The sequence below is a fragment of the Protobothrops mucrosquamatus genome, unplaced genomic scaffold, assembly GCF_001527695.2.
Source record: "Protobothrops mucrosquamatus isolate PMUCROS unplaced genomic scaffold, P.Mucros_1.0 scaffold2170, whole genome shotgun sequence".
Classification (NCBI taxonomy): domain Eukaryota; kingdom Metazoa; phylum Chordata; class Lepidosauria; order Squamata; family Viperidae; genus Protobothrops; species Protobothrops mucrosquamatus.
The window spans coordinates 13977-32597 of NW_015388264.1; the positions used below are offsets into that span (position 1 = coordinate 13977).

Below are 18621 nucleotides of genomic sequence, written 5' to 3' on the forward strand. Positions count from 1 at the left end.
CCCAAATTCTCTTCCAATTTCCTTTTTTGTTTATCAGTTAAATTTTTTGCTAACATTTTAGTCTTTTCTCTATTAATTTTTAATCCTGCCACTATTCCAAATTTTTCTATTTCACCCATAAGAATATTTCCTCTCTCTATCGGTTCCTCAATGAAGAAAACCAGGTCATCAGCGAATGCTTGTAACTTATATTCCTCTGTACTTGCTTTCTAAATGTGCAAACTGCATTATTTTCCTAAGAAGGAGAGAAGAAATAAAATTGTAATATTCATGCTGTAGGGTCCTTATATGCTTCTGGAATGCCATACTGCTATACAGTGGTACCTCAGTACTTGTCATTAATTGGTTCCAGGAAGCGTGATGAGTACCAAAAATAAATTTCAATACATTCCCAAACCAAAAACAATGCACATTTTAAGGCAATATGTTAAAAGCTGGGATTGTATACTTTACATGAGAAACAAATCTAAAAATTAATACTTAGATTAAATAAAATAAAAACTTCACTTTAACTGTACTCATGAGAAAATAAGTGCAAATATATTCAAAATTACCGCAGAAACTAAGATAAGACTGAAAGGGGATGTGCACAAGGCAAGGACTACCATATGATTAACTTTGTTTTGGCTGGAAAAAGTAATGAATCATGAGGCAACAGACACTGACAAGTTCTAGCTTGCAAGTTCTAGCTCTACCAAACAAACGACAAGTACCAGGACAAAACGTTTTCTTCAAAGTGAATTGAGTACCAAATTGGATGAGTTTCAAAGCAGTTGAATACCAAAGTACCACTATATAGTATTGTTGTCAATGCTTAGGAATTTTAGAAGACAGATTTTGTCCTAAGTCAGATTCTTGCAAAAGAGATGAAACAAAGCACCGATAATATTACTTTTTACAAAAAGAGCAGGAGTCACAAATGAGTAGTCTGTGCCCACATACAGTAAATGTATTTGATAATTCCTATCATCTCTTACATTGTTCATGCTGATTAAAGTTGACAGACATCAGGAATCAGCAGAATCTGGAGGAACATATTGTATCTATTCCTGCCCTAAGTTAAGGTAAATTCTTAGAAGAGAACAAAAGATAAATGTGAAATTGGGGGTGTACTATACTGATCTGTTATAAAATAAAGTGTGCCTCTGTAGGTAGTGATGCATCAGTTGACTAATTTTTTAGTCTGTCAGATGCTTGGTAATTCTGTTTCACAGTCCCAGTTGTAGCTTAATAAAATTATATCGAGTATCTTACAGGATTTTTGATCAATGTTACATACTTTTTATAACCGCTGGGTCACAGATTTTCTAGCCTCCAATAAAACAGTTAGTATGCATTCTTATTGACAGCAGTTTTTGTAAGAATTCACAGATCAGTAGTTCAGTTATTAACAAGTAGTAATTATGGCTTTTAACCTTCTACTCCAGATTTAGAAGAATGTGACATTAGATTATAGTATAATACCAATTACTTTTAAATTATGTTTTTTCCTGTCAGTAGAGTACAGTACTCTTTGATAGTAAAGGCTCTTTTTATGTAATATCAACAATTACTGCTGCTACATAGTTCCTGAAGCAAATTTGATTGTTAATTTTATCATAAATAAGATTTAAACTCATCCTTAAGTTCCAAGGAATTGGGTATTTAGCATGAGTGAGTAAAATTTCACCATCCAATTTTTGAAAAATGGTGTTGGACTCAGCAATTGTTCCATGTTGACATGTCTATTTTGAAAGAAGCTTTGCATTGATACCAACCAGATTATATTTGAAGCTTTAAAATCCTTATTGGTTTTGAGCTTGTCATCTTGATTCCTATCTTTTGAGAAACTATTCTAAATGTGATTGTACAATATCCGGTTTCATTATTGAAACTTGAACATAAGGAGCTGAAACATGTTTTAAAAAAATGAACTCCATTTTTCAAAAAGAAATGTTATCTTCGTCCCCATTGTTCCTCATAAATAAATGTCACAGCCTAAATTTTCTAGTCAGAGCTTTAGGTTTATGTTTCCTTTGTAAATGAAGAGAATATTATAAATCTTTTTATTAAAATGTGAAATGTATTTTTGATCATGTTATGGATATATTAGGTATATTATTATAAATAAAGTATTTTTGAGAACAAATATATGGACATGTTTGTTTATTTGTTTCTGAGAAAGAAAATAGTGCACAAACTAGAGTGAAATAAAATTCTGTCTATAATCTAGATTTTAACTTTTAATTCATGCTTCAAAGTTCTGGGGAAGAAAACTCAGTTGTGTAGCTGATTTATATTTTAAACTCCATTCCAGGAGCCCTTTGAATGATTTGCATTTCACTTTTATGTTTTACACCAAATCTGGAGTATAACTAATACTTGAAATGCAATTAACCCACTTTCACCACTATAACATTATCTTATAGGAAACTATGTAAGAAGAATCATTGGCTTTGACTAGTTTCATTCCATTATTGTTGAAAACATCTAGCTTAAAGGTTGGACATTTGACAGCATAGCCACTTTAAATTCATCCACACTTCTAGCAGTTGTTTCAGTCACAATGTTTAATTTAATGTCCATTTCTATAGACTAAAATTCAGCCCTCTTCTAGTGATTATTCTCCCTGCATTGGATGATTTATCAGATCAATCCTTTCTTAGGTGATTAGAGGATTTTGTAATCTTCCACTAAAACTACATTTCTAAATTTGACCTTGATTTTAGTTGGAGATTTTAAATCCAAGTGAAATCCTGATGACAAATCTCTACTTTTGCAACTCAGTTCAATTCAATGGTAGATCTAATAATAAAATTTGAATTAAATTTGAAATGGCCAACTAACATCTCACTAAGACCTGGATGAATGACATCACTGTATTTTCAAAAATACATTAAATTTATAAAGTTGTTTACAAATCATGGTAGCAAAAACAAACAATCACATATTTTATGGTACCATTCAGCAACAAAATCATGATCATCAGTTCTGAAAGGGCTGAGCTGGCTACCTACTTCCTTTCTAATCCACATTAAGTGCAAGTGCATATTAAATGCAGATTAATTAAAGCAGTGCGGGATAGAGAGAATCCTAGAACAGGTGACGCTATCATTATCTTACAACTTCTTGATTTTAATGGCATTACCTTAACTGGAAATGCTAGCTTAGTAAAATCTTGCATGGTAGCTACTATCCAGCAAGAATGATATAACAGCACAGCTTCTGCCAACTTTGTGCCTTCCAGAAAGATTAGAATTCAGGGGATTCAAGAAATAGTTCCAGCACATCTGGAATCATCAAGATGATTGCAGTTTGAATTCTGACTCTTGACACCTTAATCCAGTGATCCCCAACCCCCAGTCTGTGAACCAGTACTGGTCCGTGGCATGCCAACAACCGGTCTGCACAAACAAGCCAAGCCCCATCTGTGGGATGCAGGCAGCACACAAAGCCACACTTTCCAGTCCATGGAAAAACCTTTCACCACAGAACCAGTCTCTGGTGCCCAAAAAGTTGGGGACCTCTGCCTTAATCCAGTGTTTCTCAACCTCAGCAACCTTTTAAGATGTGTAGACTTCAACTCCCAGAAAGACCCAGCCAGCAAGCGTGGCCAACGCCTTAACCCAGCAGTTCTCAACCTATGGGTCACGACCCTATTTGGGGTCGATTGACCATTTCACGGGGGTCGCCAAGCAAGGCTGTCCGCCATTTTTCCCCCCTTTTCCAGCGGGTGCCTTACCTCCCTTGAGCTGGGCCAGCTGGTGGTCGGCCTGCTCCATCTCTGCCGCTTGCCAGCTACGCCTCGGCCGGCGCAGGGGGCGGAACCACGCATGCGCAGCGCTCCCAGGCAGGGAAAGTCCTCGACTTACGACCGGTTGGGTAGTCCTCGACTTATGACCGGTGTAGTCCTCGACTTACGACCGGTTTAGTCCTCAACTTACGACCGGTTGGGGGTCGCGGCATTAAAAAGGTTGAGAACCACTGCCTTAACCACTCTTCCTAAATTCCTGAGTCTGAATTGAGAATGAGAATTGGTGTTATCTACTGACTTTCCAGTTACGTTTTAAAGTCACAGAAATGTGGGAAATTGAAGACATTTCTGTCTCCCCCCCCCCCCCCGCTTTTCTACTACGGCCAAAAGTCGAATGAGAAGGGCAGGATAGTTTCACTTTTAAGACTTTTTCCCCGAAGCATCCGCTATTTTAATACGAGCGTTAACCAGAATATTAATATTGCCATGTCAACTTTTACCAATTTTTTTTTTTTAAGAAATGCTTCACATTCGTTAAACTTTCAAACGGCAAACGGTTGTATTTCTGCTGCCTCTGACAGCTCTGGGAGGCGTTAGGTTAGGCCAGGGGTAGTCAACCTTGGCTCTTTTATGACTCGTGGACTTCAACTCCCAGAATTCCTGAGCCAGCACAGCTGGCTCAGGAATTCTGGGAGTTGAAGTCCACGAGTCATAAAAGAGCCAAGGTTGACTACCCCTGGGTTAGACTATGGCCGGATAGATTGAGAAGCTTCTGTTCTGAATCGGCGAAGCGGTACAATTTTAAGGCATGTGGACTTCAACTCCCAGAATTCCACAGCCAGCATTGCTGGCTGTGGAATTCTGGGAGTTGAAGTCCACATGCCTTAAAATTGTCAAGGTTGAGAAACACTGGGTTAGAGCATATTAAAAGGCAGAGATGCAGCGCTGCGAGGAAAAAGTCGGCAAGCAGGAACACCACCAGCATCTGTATCTGATCGATTCAATCGCGCTTAGGCGACGAGCGTGTCGCGTCGCTTCTTTACTCGCAAAGATGGGGCGGAGCGAACAAGGGACTGCCTAATTCTACCCGAGAGGGAAAGGTCGGCCCTGGTCTGGTGCAAAAGTGAGTACATGGCAACGACTGCTGCCTGCGAGGCGCACAGAGGAAACTTCCGCCTGGTGACACTCTTCCCTTCCTTTCCCCTCCCTAACACTTTGCTACCAGTGGATCAGAATTTTCTTCCAGGGCCTGCGATTCCCGTGCTCCTTCCGCCCTAAACGCCTGATACCATTTTCCCGACAGCTCGGAAAAAAACGAGCATCGAGCTCTGGCTTTGCCCCCCCTCGTTTTGTCCCCTTTCCTATTTAAGTCCTAGCAGTCGTAAAAAGGATAATAAATCCGTTTGCAAGCCAGTTCGAGGTCACAAAAGAGAGTGCAATTTTTGAAATTTTCCAGTTAGCAGGAAGCGGGTTAAAAAAAGGGATGTTCAAGCCAAATGTCAAAGTTCGTTTTCTGGACTTCAGCTAGCAGAATTCTCTGCCACAGTGACCTGCCAAGTGGAGAACTCCAAAGCACCTGGAATTAATATACTATATTTGGAAATTGTCAAGAGTGGGAAACACTGCTGAACCCTGTAATCATTTAACTACTGTGATGAAATAATTTGAAGATAGGAAAAATAAAACTTAGAAGGCTTATCTGATTTAGTCTCTTTTATGGTTTGCACCCAAACAGCCAAACTTCCATGCCCGTTTCTGGGGATATTTTGCACTTTGTGCATGCTTTGTTTGTAAAATGAGTTTTCATATTTATAGTATAGTATAGTAAAAACTTCATTTCAAATACTGAACTGTATTTTGGATGAGGACCCTTCATGTATGGGAGCACAGGCAATTAATTATTCACATCACTCAGCTTGCAGAGTTAATACAATTACATTTTATTGAAAATGTATTTTCTCCTACATAGCAATGTAGAATAAACAGGATAGGTGAAGTCAATTGTGATTTTTAGTCTCTGACCCCCTAGAGCAGTGGTTCTCAACCTGTGGGTCGGGACCCCATTTGGGGTCGATCGACCATTTCATGGGGGTCGCCAAGCAAGGCTGTCCACCATTTTTTTTTGTCCGCCATTTTTTTCCCCTTTTCCGGCGGGTGCCTTACCTCCCTTGGGCTGGGCCAGCTGGTGGTCGGCCTGCTCCGTCTCTGCCGCTTGCCAGCTACGCCTCGGCCGGCGCAGGGGGCGGAACCACGCATGCGCGGCGCTCCCGGGCAGGGAAAGTCCTCGACTTACAACCGGTTCGGTAGTCCTCGACTTACGACCGGTTTAGTCCTCGACTTACGACCGGTTGGGGTCGCGGCATTAAAAAGGTTGAGAACCACTGCCCTAGAGCAGCGATGGCGAAGCTTTTACAGACCGAGTGCCCAAACTGCAATCCAAAACCCACTTATGTATCGTCGGGTGCTGGGTGGGCGTGGCCCATTGGGTGGGTGTGGCCCATTGGGTGGGCAAGGCTGCAATGGTAACGGCAGACTGAGTGGGACTAAAAAGTTCAATCAATCAATTCCAACTTTGCGAGATCTTTTTTTTTTCCGCGAGAAGTTGAAATTGATTGATCGATTGTTTTTTTGGGGTTTTTTTGCACACAGTGACGAAGGCCTAAAGTGAAAAGGTTTTATAAAACCCAGCTGAAGGTGTAGGACTGGGGCGAGAGCGCACGTGCCCACAGAGAGGGCTCTGGGTGCCACCTGTGGCACACGTGCCATATGTTCGCCACCACGGCCCTAGAGTAACTTAGCAAATTGTTGTATCATGTGATCCTATGCATGACTATGACTTTCTAAATGGTCTTCATTTTAAATGGTCTTCATTTTTTAAAAAAGTGAAAAATGTGATGGGAGCTTTTTGGAAAGAGGGATTCAGTCTGGTTATTTTTGTGTTTCAGGTTGATTATGGCTATTTCCAGCCTTGTCTGGCATTGTCTATTTCAGTACATTGGAACTGTACCCAGGTTGGCTACCAGATGCCAGAGAAAAACTAGGAGCATATGGAATAGGACTGCCGCTCTATCCAGAATCGAGAAGAAAGCCACAGAACCACTGAAGACACTTCTGCTCTTACCTTCTCTCCAGTGGAGCATCGGCAACATAGCGAAGAGAAATCTGCACACCAGCCAGCTTCATCTCCAGGAAGTAATGCTCACCTGTGAACGGTATGGGGTAGAGAGGCTGCCCTTTGCCCATATTTCTGATTCTGATTTAACTTTCTTTGAGCACCTTTTGCCTGGGAGGGTCATTACTGATGCAGAGGAACTCAAACCTTTCAATGTGGACTGGCTAAAGTCTGTGAGAGGTAAATCATTTTAATTTTTTTTTACAACTGGACATTGCTATAGTTGCCATCCTGATAAAGCATTCTGCAAACAGCACAGGACAGGTCTTTAGTTCAAAGCATTATTTAAGGATAAATCTGGCATTGAAGGGGGAAATTATAGTGCATAGGAGTATCCATAGTGTAATACCAACTAAATTACATTATGTAGCTATCTTTTTTTTGGGGGGGGAATTAAGAAATAAGTGATGGGAAAACCGGGGGGGGGGAGGTTTAAAATTAAAGATAACACTGAACTTCCCTCTCCCCCATCCAACCCTGCGCATGAAGGGTTAGGTAATTGGATTAAGAAAAAAAAACCTTAAATCATGCTTGTAATAGAATTCTCTCATCTTATTTCCATTGCAGGCTGCAGTACAGTACTGCTAAAGCCACGGACAACAATGGAAGTGTCTCAGATTCTCAAGTAAATATGTTTCTTTGAACATAGTGTACAGTGTTAGAAATTTTGTTATTTAGAGAAGAATGTGCCTTCTGTATTGTTCATACACATGTGAAGAACAGAGTATATAATGAAGCAAAATGGGCCACGTCCTGTTACATTTCTGAAGACTGAATGATTCAGGAGTTAGGATTGTAGTTTTTGAAGAAGAGTTTTCTTTCCATTTCTCTCTCTCCCCCCCTCTCTCCCTCCCTCAACCCCTTTTGTAACTGAACTGTCAGTGTAAAGACTGGAGCAGGTAAAGAACAGTTAGTATTGCATTAAGTAGGAAACACTCATAATAAGCATGATCTTATATGATAAATGAATTGATGTTTAAGAGGATAGAAGAAAACTTTTAATTACTGCATATAGAGAATAAAACATCACAGTAATTTTTATCTCCTGGATCTTGTCATAGTCTCTTAATTGATGAACAAGTACGTAATTTTTATGTGGGAACACAGAACAATTCTCTATACTTTTCAGTTTAATCAATAGTTCTCTAAAAAGAAAAACTGAGACAACACTAAGGAATCCTCAGAGTATATCAGCCTTGTGCTTTTAAGAAGATCTTATAACCTTAGAACAGATAAAAAATACTGTCAAAATTGTGCTTCCAGATAGATGGATTTTTCTACCCTAGATTGCTTTCAGACTCAGCATGCATTTGTTTAATCCCCTCCCACAAACATATGGTTTTTATAGAAGATTTAAATATTGTTGACTATAATCTTTCCAAATTTCCCAACATTTCTATCTTTTTCTTATTACTGTAGCCTTTCCTCCAAAAGTGGAAAAATGATGGAATAGCTGCTTGGTATCTTTTGACTGGAAGCAGTAGAAGCCTTCAGCCAGGAAGCATTTTTACACCTATAGTGTATAGAAGCATCTATAGTCAAAGAGAATTCTGCATATCAACTCTCCTAGAAAACAGCTGCAGATTCTCCTAGGTCATATTTGCACATCCATGTGTGCAAGCACATCACCATTTGAAGAAGCAATATCAACTAAATATATACTAAATGCTGAAAGCCTTTAGTACAAATGTGTACTGAATGCTGACAATTACAGGTAGTTCTCAACATATAGCCACAATTGGGACCAGAATTTTTGTTAGTAAGCAGGGTGGTTGTTAAGTGAGTCACACTTGATTTTACAACCTTTTTGACATGGTTGTTAAGTGAATCACTAGTTAAGTGAATCACATGGTTATTAAGCAAATCTGGCTTCCTCCATTAATTTTGCTTCTCAAAAGGTGATGGGGAAGGTCACCAATGACAATCACAGGACCCCAGGACACTGCAACCATTGTAAATACATGCGGATTGCCAAATGCCTGAATTTTGATGACATGACCATGGAGATGGCTCAATGGTCATAAGTACAAGAACTGGTGGTAATTTACTTTTTTCAGTGCTGTTATGACTTTGAATGGTCCCTAAACAAATGGTTGTAAGGTGAGGACTAGCTGTAAATGTTGACAATCATTTCCTGTATTTTGGATGAACTCCCACTTCTAGCCATCCCCATGTGTTAATATAGGAATCATATTGACTTTCTGACTAGAAGCCAGAAAGTTTATTCTGACTTGATCTGGGGAGACCTAAAATAATCGTGTCATGGATGCAGCATTTTTAACTTCTAGAATAGTAAAAAATGTGTTCCTTTTCAGATACTGTAATGAGAAGAACCTGGCTGTGAATCCTCAGGGAGGCAATACTGGCCTTGTTGGTGGCAGTGTTCCTGTCTTTGATGAGATCATTCTTTCCACAGGACTTATGAACAAGATCATCAGTTTTGACCATATTTCTGGTAAATTCTTGTCACGGTTTGAGGGGCAAATCTGGTGGCTTGATAGAATTTTCTTTTCAGGGAAGATGGTTTCCAGACTTAGAAAGCCTGATAAAATTGTTCTCTCCCCCCTCCACGCCTATAACAACAGGGGAAAAAAAATCTAAGTACAGGAGATAAAGCTATTTAAAAGTCTGCATCCTCAGCCATATCTTTGAAGACTTCAAAGTGTTCTCTGGTCTAAGAAAGGATCTTGCATATATAATAGTCACCTTACTACTGCAAGAAAGGTTAGTTGAAGAGATAGTGACCTACTCAAGGTGATCCAACTGAGTTCATACCACACTTTTAAATTTATTTCCTTGTTTTGCCCAATATATTGAGCCATAAATTCACCAGAGACTGCGTTAGGCAGCATGCTAAATGAAAATAACTGGGCTAAATTAAAATTAACTGAGCTTAGCCAGTCGTGAAGAAGCAGCTGCTAGATCTTTGATTATTAATTGTATCCCACAAATCCAACTAGCTTGTTTTATGCCTGAATTTTGAGAAAACTGCTCCATTAGAAAGAGAATGATTTTTATCTGACATACTGTAACTTGATACTTATGTCCCAGGAATCCTGATTTGCCAGGCGGGCTGCATTTTAGAGAACCTCAACCAATATTTGGAGTCAAAGGGTTTTGTCATGCCTCTTGACCTTGGAGCCAAGGGTAGTTGCCATATTGGAGGAAATGTAGCTACAAATGCAGGGGGCTTGCGCCTCCTGAGGTATGGGTCCCTTCGAGGGACAGTTCTTGGATTAGAGGTGGTAAGTTGAAATTCAAAAAAGCGCTTTCTGTTTTTTAATTTTTAAAAAAATACTTATTCTCTACCATTTATTCTTTATTCTATTGCAAAGGTAGTACTACCTTTTTTTCCTACAAAAATACAATTTAGAATATACTGTTTCTCTAGTTCAGCCTGTGTAACCATCATAAACAAAATTTAAAATAAAAACATTGTATTGATCTATTTGAAATAAAGCTGATTCATTAATGATGGACCAAAGTTTGTCCTCTTTTAGGTGCTGGCTGATGGTTCCATCCTGAACTGTTTGGCATCGCTGCGGAAAGACAATACTGGCTATGACTTGAAGCAGCTTTTCATTGGCTCAGAGGGGACTTTGGGGATGGTCACTGCTGTGTCCATTCTCTGTCCACGGAAACCAAATGCTGTGAATCTGGCATTTCTTGGTGCGAGTCATTCCTGTCTCTTGTTTTTAGATGCACTTTTTGTACTTCCAAGAGTTGCACAGGAAGAATGCATCTGAGGCAGCAGTTAGTTTATCAAAGCTACTTTCTTATATTTAGGTTTTGTAACTATTTGATGTGATCACCAGTGTTATTAATAGAAACAGGGATGAGAATAGAGAAAATAATTTATGCCATTAGCAAACTGCTTTTTACTATTGGCATGGAAGCCATATGCAGATGTAAGAAATCAGGGCTTCTTGAAATAATAACTGAATATGAAATAGAATTATCATGAATCTTGTCTAATTTATAGATGCCACCTTAAAACTGTGTCAATGACAAATCACAGCTCTGATGTGGAATGAAACAAACTAATTCCTTACTTGTACCTAACTACAACAAAACCACATCTGGCTACCTCCTTTTTTCCGCTGTGCCTTTATGAGTTGCCTTTACTATACCTTCACTCCATTTCTGGGGCACCTTTAAGTTGTTCTTAGTTGTACTGGTTTTGAAGTAACACTTTCCTCCTTATTTTGACATAGGTTTTGCCACATATGCAATATAATACCAACTAATTTGTTGGTGATGCAGTCGAGTGGCTTCTAAGGGATGGGTTCAACCTGATTTGGGCAATGGGTAAGTCTAGGTCTTTAAAACCAGGCTCTTGCCCAGTACCTACCAAATCTCCAAGCTATTCCTGGTTGCAAAACTTGAATCAGCTTGAATAGCTGCTGATAGGCCGCAGTGCATGATGATGTTGGGAAGAGAGAAGATCTTGCTCTGATGTTTCATAGTGTGTCTTTCCCCACACCTGTTCAGCTGTTGTCTGGGATGCTTTTGAACATGACTTAAGTACTTTTTTGGAATAGCACACATATCAGCAAGGAGTCATATTCCCATTGAACACATTTACTAATTACAAAACACTTGGGCCTAAACAGAGCAAATGTCAGAATTCAGCTTTTCCTCCAGCTCTGTTTCATCATATTAAGATGGATAGTGGATGTTTTCAGTTGGTGATATTTGCTTGGGGTGGGGCAGTGTCAAACAAAACTAGGGGATCCAATCTGGGTCGGTTACCGGGACCAGAGGTTTCGTCTTCCGAGCTCGTGCTAGAGCCCACCCTCGGGGAACTTCTCTGTGTTCCCTGAAGTCCCCTGAGGATGGGGACTCCGGCACAAGTCCGAAAACTCAGAAGACAAAACCCCTGGTCCCGGTGACTGATCCAGATTGGATCCTGCAACATTGTCCTGGGATACATTTGTTTGCCTTCATTTATGAAAGCTAGGGGAATCGATTAATTTCTGCTTTTCATGCACTCTAAATGAGAACAGTTAAATTTCTATTACCTATTTTAGTTTTGTAGAAATGACTGTCAGTTTCATTTTCTTTTATTAATCTTGGAGTAAAGACAATGAATTAAGGTAAAATTACATATTTAAAGAAAAAGAGAATAGATATGAAAATTTCCAATTACCATTTTTTTTTTTTTAAAAAAAGTGCCTTCTTACTTATTTTCTGTGATTTTTGCTTTCACCATAAAGCTTGCCCAAGTTTCTCTCAGGTCCTGAGAACCTTCACAATCTGCAAGGATATGCTGGGAGAGATTCTGTCTGCTTATGAGTTCATGGACAATGGATGCATGAAGTTGGTAGAGAGACATCTGAAACTGACCAACCCAGTAGCAGGTACCAGCTGCTCCCAAATGGATTCCTATGTATGCATCTTTATTTTTGCTTAAATAATTTGATGGCTGGCTTTAAATGTACTAGATTCATTTGTACTTAATTTGCTGCCCTGTTACCTAAATTAATTTAGTTCTTCAATATATTTTGCTCAGAGTTACATGATGATGTAGATATTGTGATCTTGCATGAGAATATTTATTGGTTTTTTAAAAAATCATTATTAAACCTATGACTTTAACAAAAGTCCAATTTATCATGATATCAGGGGAAAGTGATTGCCAATTTCCTTAATTTATAGTTTAAGTTAATGTAGAACAGTTAAGAGACTTAGGAGGGAGTTTATAATCTCTGAGTACACTTAAGTAATACTTGATTTATTAAAAGCATCTCTCTGTAGATGTTATACTTTAGTTCACATGCTTTCAAAATGTGATTTGCCATTGTTCTGTGTTCTGGATCTATTTCTTCATTCTGCTAATTGGGGCCAGAGATTCTTGAAATTCTATCATAAAGATTATATTAACCATTGTTCATAATCTTGGCTAAAATGTAAGGGTCATTGATGTTATAGAATTACAGAAGATAATTTGGCATAACATGCAGTGAATAAAGAGGATGATCTTTATGAAGAGAGAGAATTTCCATTCTCAAAGCAATATGTTGATAATAGGATAATTTGAGCCAGGCTATTTATGCCCTGAGTGAGAACTTTGGGTTGATTTATTGGATACTCCATTGGTTGTTTTCTAGGCTATGCACAATATTCTCAGGTGTCTTCACCAACACCAAAGTTCAAAAGCATCAATATTCTTCCTATCCTGTTTTTTTTAAAGTCCAATTTTTGCTTCCTTAGAATGTCACTGGGAATACCATGGCTGGCATGATTCTGATCTTTGTAGGTATAGACTAGTGCTTCCCAACCTTGATAACTTTAAAATATATGGGCTTCAATCCCCAGAATTCCCTAGCCAGCATCACGGTATTTAAATATCTTTTCCAAAGTCTTCATGGCTGCTCTACCAATTACTGGTGTGGCATGTATTTTTTGACTGCTTGTTGCTTTATGGTGATGGCTGATCCTAAAAGGCAGAAGCTACCCCTACTTCAGTATCTTCATTGTTAATTCTAAGGCTGGTTGTTGTATCTTTTGTCATTAATTTGGTCTTCTTTATATTTAATTTTAGTCCTATTTTTTCACTGTACTCTTTGACTTTAGCTGGGCAGCTGGGATAACTTTCACACTTTGGGTGACCCTGCTGGGAATATGTATGGGAATATTGGCATACACTCCTGACATTCTTTGCTCATCTCTTTCAGCAACATCCCATCCCTACAGTAGGACTTTGGATGTATGTGTGTGTCCCAACTCTATATTATTCAATTTTCATAATCTAGGAAATTTAATTTGATTGTTATATATAAATATCAGAACTTCAGTAGATGTATTTGTTTGAAACTATATGACTCTTTAATTCTGCTTTTTGTAAACCTAGAAAGTCCTTTTTATGTGTTAATTGAGACTTCAGGCTCCAATTCTACTCATGATGAGGAAAAACTCAGCCATTTCCTGGAACATGTAATGGGCTCAGATTTGGTGGCAGATGGAACTCTGGCCTCAGAAGGAAAAAAGATAAAGGTATTTTTTTTCTTTCTTACTAACATGTTTGGTTTGGATTCAAATATGATTTAAATTTAAAACATACATAAATTAAATTTGCAACTATTGGCCATGTAGTTTTAATAAGTGATCACTAAATGCTAAATTCAAACACTAATCTGTGGCTCGGTTGGAGTAAGAGTCTTAGAGAACTTTCTAGATCAGGGGTCCCCAACCTTTTGGGCACCAGGGACCAGTTCCGTGGAGAGGTGTTTCTGCAGACCAGAGGGTGAGTGGTTTTGTGTGCTGCCTGCATCCCGTGGATGGGGCTTTCCTTGTTTGTGCGGACTGCTTGCTGGCATGCCGTGGCCCGGTAGTAATCCACGGACGGGGGGTTGGGGACCCCTGTTCTGGATTATCTGAGGGAATGTTATTTCCAAATCTTTCTGATGTTCCAGTACGATCAGGCAGAATAGGTGCACTTTGGGTTCCATCGCTCAAAGAAAATCATCTTATAGGACCTGGGAGTGTGACTACTCTATTGCAGAACTTACCCTCAATCTGTGGGTCTTGTGTGACTACCAGTACCCATCTATAATCCTCACAATCCCACAGAATGAGTGAGTCTAAAATTTACATATTTTGCATTTTAAAGACTCAGTATCATTGGCCATCATCTCCTAAACCCTCAAGCAAGACAAAAGATCATAGTGCAGTTTCTAGGTTTAAAAAGTTGTCCCATCTTTGCTTCTAGTCTAATGTTTCATACAAGAATGCCTGTAAACCTCTTATCAGTTCCATATATATGATACACAATTAAAAAAAGTGGTTGAAAGGCTGCAATTTAATGTTTTGTTTGAAAATAGGCCCAGAGCTAGAAAAAAGACAAAAGACAAAGATAACTTGAGTTGCAGAGTGAATTTTGGGTCTAAAGGAGATGGGAGCTATTTCATCAGATTGCTTTTTAGTAAATGAGGGTTTTGGGGCCAGGCCACATAGAATGGTACATATTTTGTGAATAAGTAATTGCCTTTCTCTATAGAAGGTATGTCAGTCATATTGGAAGAATGTAATTCCAAATGTGCCTCCTATCCCTGATTTATACACAAGACCTTTTGGCCCCAATCCTATAGTGCTGATGTTTTCTGTGCAAGCATTGCTGCTCAATGTGCACATCTAAATGAATTGTCATGGTTCCGACTAATGAAACACTTCAAAGAACTTCCAGGCATTTTATCCTAAAAAGTCTTTTTATTCATGTGACAAAATGTCGGCACGGCATGATGAAAGGGATGCTAAGATCTGAAATCTCCAACCCTCCGAGCAGTTATTTTTGCTAGCATTTCCCTCCCTTATTTTGCTGTCATGATTTATGTTCTCCAATTAGTTTGAAGGGCAAAGGTTCTCTTCCGTTCCCTTTCCCGGGCTTTTCTCTCCTCCCTTTCTCATCTGAATTAACTCTAAAAGTACCAGAAAGTTCTGCCTATTTTGTCAAAGCAAGAATATTCAATATTAGCAGCGTTGACATGAATATAATATAAGTTACTTATTGTATGTTCTTTTTAACCTGGTTTTCATTAAAAAATAATCTAAAGCAGAATACAGTGGAACAAACCAATAAAAATAATACAACATTCAGAAATGAGAACAACATAAAGACACAGTTAAACCTATAACTTTTGTCAATCATATATTTTTAAGAATGCCAGTGTGGTATTGTTTCTTCCAAACAATATATTTGGTCAACTACAGGCATTATGGGCTTTACGGGAACGGATCACAGAAGCCCTGACATGTGATGGAGTTGTTTATAAATATGACATTTCACTCCCTGTCGAAAAACTCTATGATCTTGTGACTGACATGAAAATACGTCTGGGTACAGCTGCTAAGAATGTGGTTGGCTATGGACATCTAGGTGAGTTCCAATATGCTGATAAAAACCTTAATTATGGATTATTTGGATTTTGAATCATTGTAGCAAAATCACTGATTGTGTTTCAGTTCTGGATTTAAATCTCATTTCAGTTTTCAATTGCTAGATAATTTTAAACCATTATCTTTTGGTCTCAGTCAAGTTGGTGTGTTTGTGTGTGGTTCAGGCATCTGCAGCAAAGATATAATATTTGCTGACCTGACATAATTACCATAAGTATGCATATTAGATGAAGTGTTGTTGGCCCAGAATAAATTATGTTTTAAAAATTAAAATGAAATAATCCATTGCCAGAGTGATTTTCTCTGGAAATGCTGAAATCATACGAGTTCTTTGGGCAGGAAATTTCAGAAAGAGACCACTCAACATGGATATAGGGCATTATTTCCTAAGACCATGAACAAACCTTATGGAAGGTGCAGATTGGCAATGTTGTTCTAGCAGCTTATAGGGAGCGTTTTTGAAAGGGACAGAAGGCCAGGCTTTATAACAAATATGGATAAAGATCTAGCATGATCACTGAAAGTGGACATGCAAAGTTATGCACAAAGATTAAACACAGATGTCTGCTACCAAGAAACTAGTGTCCCTCTGTATTTTTTTATATCTTTGAAGAATATGATAGTTATATATTTTAGTTCTTTTTTGTTCAAAAATAAAGCCATGAACTATGGAAGACTGGTATGATCCCATGTTTAGAATAGACTTTTTCAATTTAGTACCCTCAAGATTTCAGCATTTCCAGAGAAGATCAAAATATTGCAACATGTTGGCTTACCATTTCTACCATCTCCAGTTAACTGCAAAGGAGTATGGAAATTGGTGCATTTTAATAAAAAATATTATTGCATATCATAGCTAAGGAATTAGTAAAGTATTGTCTGCTTTCTCTTTTGAAACCAATTCTCAGTATTATGCATATCACAGACAGAGAATAATTGTATTGTCTATTTTCTTCTTTTGAAATCAATTCTTATTTCTGGTTTGCTTTGACAGGAGATGGAAACTTGCACCTGAATGTCACAGCAGAGTCCTATAGTCATTCTCTACAGGATGCCATTGAGCCATATGTGTATGAGTGGGTGTCACAATATTATGGAAGCATCAGTGCAGAACATGGCCTAGGTTTCAAGAAGAAACATTATATCCATTACAGTAAGCCCAAAGAAGCAGTTCTTCTCATGCAGCAATTCAAGGTTATGTTAGATCCTAAAGGAATTTTAAACCCTTATAAAACATTACCGTCAAAGGCTGCATGATGATTCTTTTGGAAGAATTGATCTGTTGCTTGAAGTATGGTATATCAGGTCTTTTTATAAATGAACTCTGAAGCCAGAGCCAATTTTCTATTTTTTTTAAAGAAGGAATAATAAAACAATTGAACTGTATTCACTTCCCAGACCACAGTTTTACTTTCTAATCTGAATGAAAATGTTGGCAGCTTTAGATAAGATAAGATGAGATAACCTTTATTGTCAATTTTATACTGTGGGCACAATGGCACACATCCAAAAAGAAATTTAGTTGCCCGCTCTCAAAGTGAAACACATACATGACACACACCTAAACATACTATGAACAACATATGTATAGACCCACATCCCTAAATATACGTAGCAAATAAATATTAAATATTGTCCTTCTTGAATATATAATGGAAGGAGGAAGCTTGAGAGTTTGCAAGGTTAATGCTGTATGGAATGAAACTCTGGCTGAATCTGGATGTTCTGCTACAGATACCACGAAGCCCCCTCCCAGAAGGTAACAAGGAAAATAGGTCGTGAAGAGGATGTGTAGTGTCCCAGATAATCTTACGGACCCTGCTCAAGCAACGCTTCTGTGCTATGTCCTGGATGGGAGGGAGGGAACTGCCAATGATCTTTTCGGCCATTCTCACCACTCTCTGCACCGCCTTCCTGTCTGAAGCAGTGACCTGTCTCAACTATAATATAGTTTCTATTGATAGAATATTGATAGAATATCTACAGAAGCCTGTATAACAACAAAAGAAAAAATTAGTAAATTCTCAGTTAATGAAGATTCTAACCAAGCCATACCAGCCAAGCAAAAGAAGAATAGTGAATAGATTTAAAGAGATAAATTTAAATACCAATTCCAAAGAAAAACTTAACAGTGTACAAACTATAAGACAAAACTTGGGAACTTTAGAGCTCTATATGAAGTAGAAGATAACAAATGTTTAGGCTGGCTTTAGAAAAGACTGAGAATCACAAAACATTGCTGAAGTACACTGGATAATTGAGTAAGTGAAACAACTCACTGTTGATTATAGACATTACTGATTATAGGCGGCCTTTGATTCTGTCAGTCATGTCAAATTGGAATGTGCTTTAAAAATGGGAATCTAGAATATCTCATTGTCCTCATCAAAATCTACAAAGAGATTATAAAATCACAATATGAGAGATCATGGTAAAACAAACTGATTCAGATTGACAAAAGAATGAGACTCTCCTTGTGGACTTCTGGTTTGCCATCGTGGCATCTGCGGACGCAGGAAGGTGAGCTCCGTCTTCTGTGTCCACTTTAGTTCTGCCAGGGTACCCTGGAAAGGGTTGAAAGTCGCCCTGCAGGGGCAACGAGCAAGGAGGGGACCCCCGTTTGATTGCAGGAGGGCGGCGACCCTTCTTTTTGATCCAGGGAAACCCTCCAAACCAGCGGGGGAAAGACCGGCCATAGCAATATGGCTCATCACTGCTGACAGCTGAAGTCAAAATCACCATCAAGCATCTTTAAAGCAGCACAGATGAAACTGGGTGAGATCTGATCTTCTTTTTAAGACTTTAAATATTTTTTCCTGTA

General features: G+C 38.6%; 1 protein-coding gene across 1 annotated transcript; it reads left to right on the plus strand.

Moving 5' to 3' along the window:
• The first annotated feature begins 4783 nt into the window (after positions 1 to 4783).
• On the plus strand, positions 4784 to 17186 carry D2HGDH (D-2-hydroxyglutarate dehydrogenase). Its single transcript, XM_015824236.1, has 10 exons — positions 4784 to 4856; positions 6679 to 7085; positions 7473 to 7530; positions 9221 to 9360; positions 9957 to 10150; positions 10406 to 10574; positions 12122 to 12265; positions 13759 to 13901; positions 15615 to 15780; positions 16795 to 17186. The coding sequence occupies exons 2-10, from the start codon at positions 6686 to 6688 to the stop codon at positions 17055 to 17057; spliced, it is 1677 nt and encodes a 558-aa protein (XP_015679722.1). The 5' UTR covers positions 4784 to 4856; positions 6679 to 6685; the 3' UTR covers positions 17058 to 17186.
• Positions 17187 to 18621: the final 1435 nt, after the last annotated feature.

Bases quoted from the DNA above. Each gene is read 5' to 3' on its own strand.
- D2HGDH (XM_015824236.1), top strand. From the start codon at position 6,686: ATGGCTATTTCCAGCCTTGTCTGGCATTGTCTATTTCAGTACATTGGA. The intron at 7,531-9,220 runs GTAAATATGTTT...GTTCCTTTTCAG, and splicing joins GAAGTGTCTCAGATTCTCAA to ATACTGTAATGAGAAGAACC. The intron at 9,361-9,956 runs GTAAATTCTTGT...CTTATGTCCCAG, and splicing joins CAGTTTTGACCATATTTCTG to GAATCCTGATTTGCCAGGCG.